We start from the raw sequence: 3,296 nt of genomic DNA on the forward strand, positions 1-3,296 counted from the left end.
TTTTGGTAAACTGACACACCTTTGGTCCCATACCTGTCGGATTATCAAGTCTACTGTATTTATTCATTTTACGTTAAATATTTTAAACGTATTTAAAAAGAAAACTATTTTTACATAAGTTTAGATTTATTTACAAAGTTTATAGACGTGTTTTCGTGTAACTAAACAAATACTGTTTGTTTTGAAATAAAACATACGTCATTATTTCCGTTTTATATTGTTTTACCAGGTACGTGATTTATGAACAGGGAGAAAAACTGACAATTATCCTCCTGCACTAATAAAGATATCGAGAACATTTCTCCAACAACAACCGGTTTTGATTAAAGTACTGTAAATATTAAAAAATTATTCTTACATTATTGTTCTGAATAATTAAATCTAATTATTAAAAAACAATTTTTAAAATAAATTCATTTATTTTTAAAATTTTATTGTAATTTTATACAGTATTACTTTACAAAATACATTTCAATATAATTTCATTTTTAGATTTATTATAATTATAACAAGTAATAAATTGTGAACGTCATAAAATACTTATTTGTTTCTAACAAATAAATATAACATTAATCATCTTGATAAATTTCATTCACATTAACTAACAGTTTTCTGAAAAGAAATAAATAAAATCTATTAGAAACTTAATTGTTTTTAATATAAAACATTAAAATTATTTATTCTTACTTGCAGAACAATGACTACAACACTCTTCTAAACTGACAAATCTGTTGCTGTTCCCACGACAACCACCATAAATGAAAATTTCGCAGTTTCCACTTTCACTATTATGATAATATTGACGAAAGGCTGCTTTACACGGTCCAGTTTCTGAAGGTAGATTACAGTCTACCCCTAAAATAGAAAGTAATATTAATCTAATGCTTAGCATTGAAAATACAATAAAAAGTTCCTTACCTTGAGCATCCGAATACATGCAAAGTATTAAAATAATTGTGCTGGCTAATTTAATATTCATATTTTTAACTGTATGTAGTTCAACAACACGTATAAAGGTATAAATAACGATTAAAAGCGAATGATTTATATATATATATATATATTTCCTCTAGATACTTGCTATCTTACAACTACATAGTCGCATTGCGTAATGACTTATATCCTTCTCGTAATTCAGAGAAATTACTTACTATTGCACTTACTTCAATTATACTTGCAAATTTTAATTTATTAATATTTTTTATTCTATTTTTCCTGTGGGAACTAACAAGATCTTTTATAAGAAACGTCGTACTCTCGGCCAGTCTTACAATGATGAGATACGGACCCGAAATATTCGAAACGGGTCACACCGAAGAGTTTTTTCGGGTTGTTCGATCGTCCGGATTCGCCCACCAGTGGCCAAGCGGTCTTCGTACCCTGAACACTGGAAATTCGGTCGTGGGCTGGCCACGTGGAGTTTTCCGTGTTTTCTCCACGTCTGTAACTCCTAAATAGGGGCCAATTTTCCTTAAAAAGACCTCCCGGAAGGCATCCCCTCTCTAGGTAGATCGCCCAAGTGTTGTGTTGCTGTAACTTAATTAACAAACAAACCTAACTATCAAAGTTACAACATAATACAGGGCCTAAATTCCTTTCTATTTGTAATAAACGCTGTTCGAACTCTAAAGCGTTTGAATTTAGAGTCGTTCGAAGTACGAGACACCACTATACATACATTTTGTAATCTTAATTTTATTACTATTATTGCCCAAGTTTACCAACAATTATGTACACACGTAATATACTGTTCATAAGAGAGTATTTGAATAGGAAAAATNACAAGTAATAAATTGTGAACGTCATAAAATACTTATTTGTTTCTAACAAATAAATATAACATTAATCATCTTGATAAATTTCATTCACATTAACTAACAGTTTTCTGAAAAGAAATAAATAAAATCTATTAGAAACTTAATTGTTTTTAATATAAAACATTAAAATTATTTATTCTTACTTGCAGAACAATGACTACAACACTCTTCTAAACTGACAAATCTGTTGCTGTTCCCACGACAACCACCATAAATGAAAATTTCGCAGTTTCCACTTTCACTATTATGATAATATTGACGAAAGGCTGCTTTACACGGTCCAGTTTCTGAAGGTAGATTACAGTCTACCCCTAAAATAGAAAGTAATATTAATCTAATGCTTAGCATTGAAAATACAATAAAAAGTTCCTTACCTTGAGCATCCGAATACATGCAAAGTATTAAAATAATTGTGCTGGCTAATTTAATATTCATATTTTTAACTGTATGTAGTTCAACAACACGTATAAAGGTATAAATAACGATTAAAAGCGAATGATTTATATATATATATATATATTTCCTCTAGATACTTGCTATCTTACAACTACATAGTCGCATTGCGTAATGACTTATATCCTTCTCGTAATTCAGAGAAATTACTTACTATTGCACTTACTTCAATTATACTTGCAAATTTTAATTTATTAATATTTTTTATTCTATTTTTCCTGTGGGAACTAACAAGATCTTTTATAAGAAACGTCGTACTCTCGGCCAGGCCAGTCTTACAATGATGAGATACGGACCCGAAATATTCGAAACGGGTCACACCGAAGAGTTTTTTCGGGTTGTTCGATCGTCCGGATTCGCCCACCAGTGGCCAAGCGGTCTTCGTACCCTGAACACTGGAAATTCGGTCGTGGGCTGGCCACGTGGAGTTTTCCGTGTTTTCTCCACGTCTGTAACTCCTAAATAGGGGCCAATTTTCCTTAAAAAGACCTCCCGGAAGGCATCCCCTCTCTAGGTAGATCGCCCAAGTGTTGTGTTGCTGTAACTTAATTAACAAACAAACCTAACTATCAAAGTTACAACATAATACAGGGCCTAAATTCCTTTCTATTTGTAATAAACGCTGTTCGAACTCTAAAGCGTTTGAATTTAGAGTCGTTCGAAGTACGAGACACCACTATACATACATTTTGTAATCTTAATTTTATTACTATTATTGCCCAAATTTACCAACAATTATGTACACACGTAATATACTGTTCATAAGAGGGTATTTGAATAGGAAAAAATGAAAATATTAAGCAAAAATTCAATTATCCGGATATTCCACTTATTAATCCACAATTTATTTATTTTTCTCTGTATCTGCAGAAATATTAAGACTCACAAATACATATATATTTTAATACTTTTAATTTCTATCTTGTTTACTATATATCGAAATTGAATTAAGTAATTTCTCAAAAGAATTCAGTCGAACCTATTGCAATTTCCTTGGAAAAAAAAATTCATTTTTATTTATTTTTC

The 3,296-nt window shown here is 30.6% G+C and overlaps 2 protein-coding genes across 2 annotated transcripts; both read right to left on the reverse strand.

Moving 5' to 3' along the window:
* Positions 1–463: 463 nt before the first annotated feature.
* Positions 464–1,656, reverse strand: LOC111619900 (isoinhibitor K-like). The gene is made up of 3 exons (XM_023361727.1): positions 919–1,656; positions 688–855; positions 464–612 (listed from the first exon to the last, which is right to left on the reverse strand). Exons 1-3 carry the CDS (start codon positions 977–979, stop codon positions 602–604), a joined length of 240 nt encoding a protein of 79 aa, XP_023217495.1. The 5' UTR covers positions 980–1,656; the 3' UTR covers positions 464–601.
* A 126-nt stretch (positions 1,657–1,782) lies between these two features.
* Positions 1,783–2,463, reverse strand: LOC111619901 (isoinhibitor K-like). The gene is made up of 3 exons (XM_023361728.1): positions 2,192–2,463; positions 1,961–2,128; positions 1,783–1,885 (listed from the first exon to the last, which is right to left on the reverse strand). Exons 1-3 carry the CDS (start codon positions 2,250–2,252, stop codon positions 1,875–1,877), a joined length of 240 nt encoding a protein of 79 aa, XP_023217496.1. The 5' UTR covers positions 2,253–2,463; the 3' UTR covers positions 1,783–1,874.
* Between the last annotated feature and the right edge of the window lie 833 nt (positions 2,464–3,296).

This window comes from Centruroides sculpturatus, unplaced genomic scaffold (assembly GCF_000671375.1).
Source record: "Centruroides sculpturatus isolate CEXI.00-Female unplaced genomic scaffold, Cexi_2.0 scaffold160, whole genome shotgun sequence".
Taxonomy (NCBI): Eukaryota; Metazoa; Arthropoda; class Arachnida; order Scorpiones; family Buthidae; genus Centruroides; species Centruroides sculpturatus.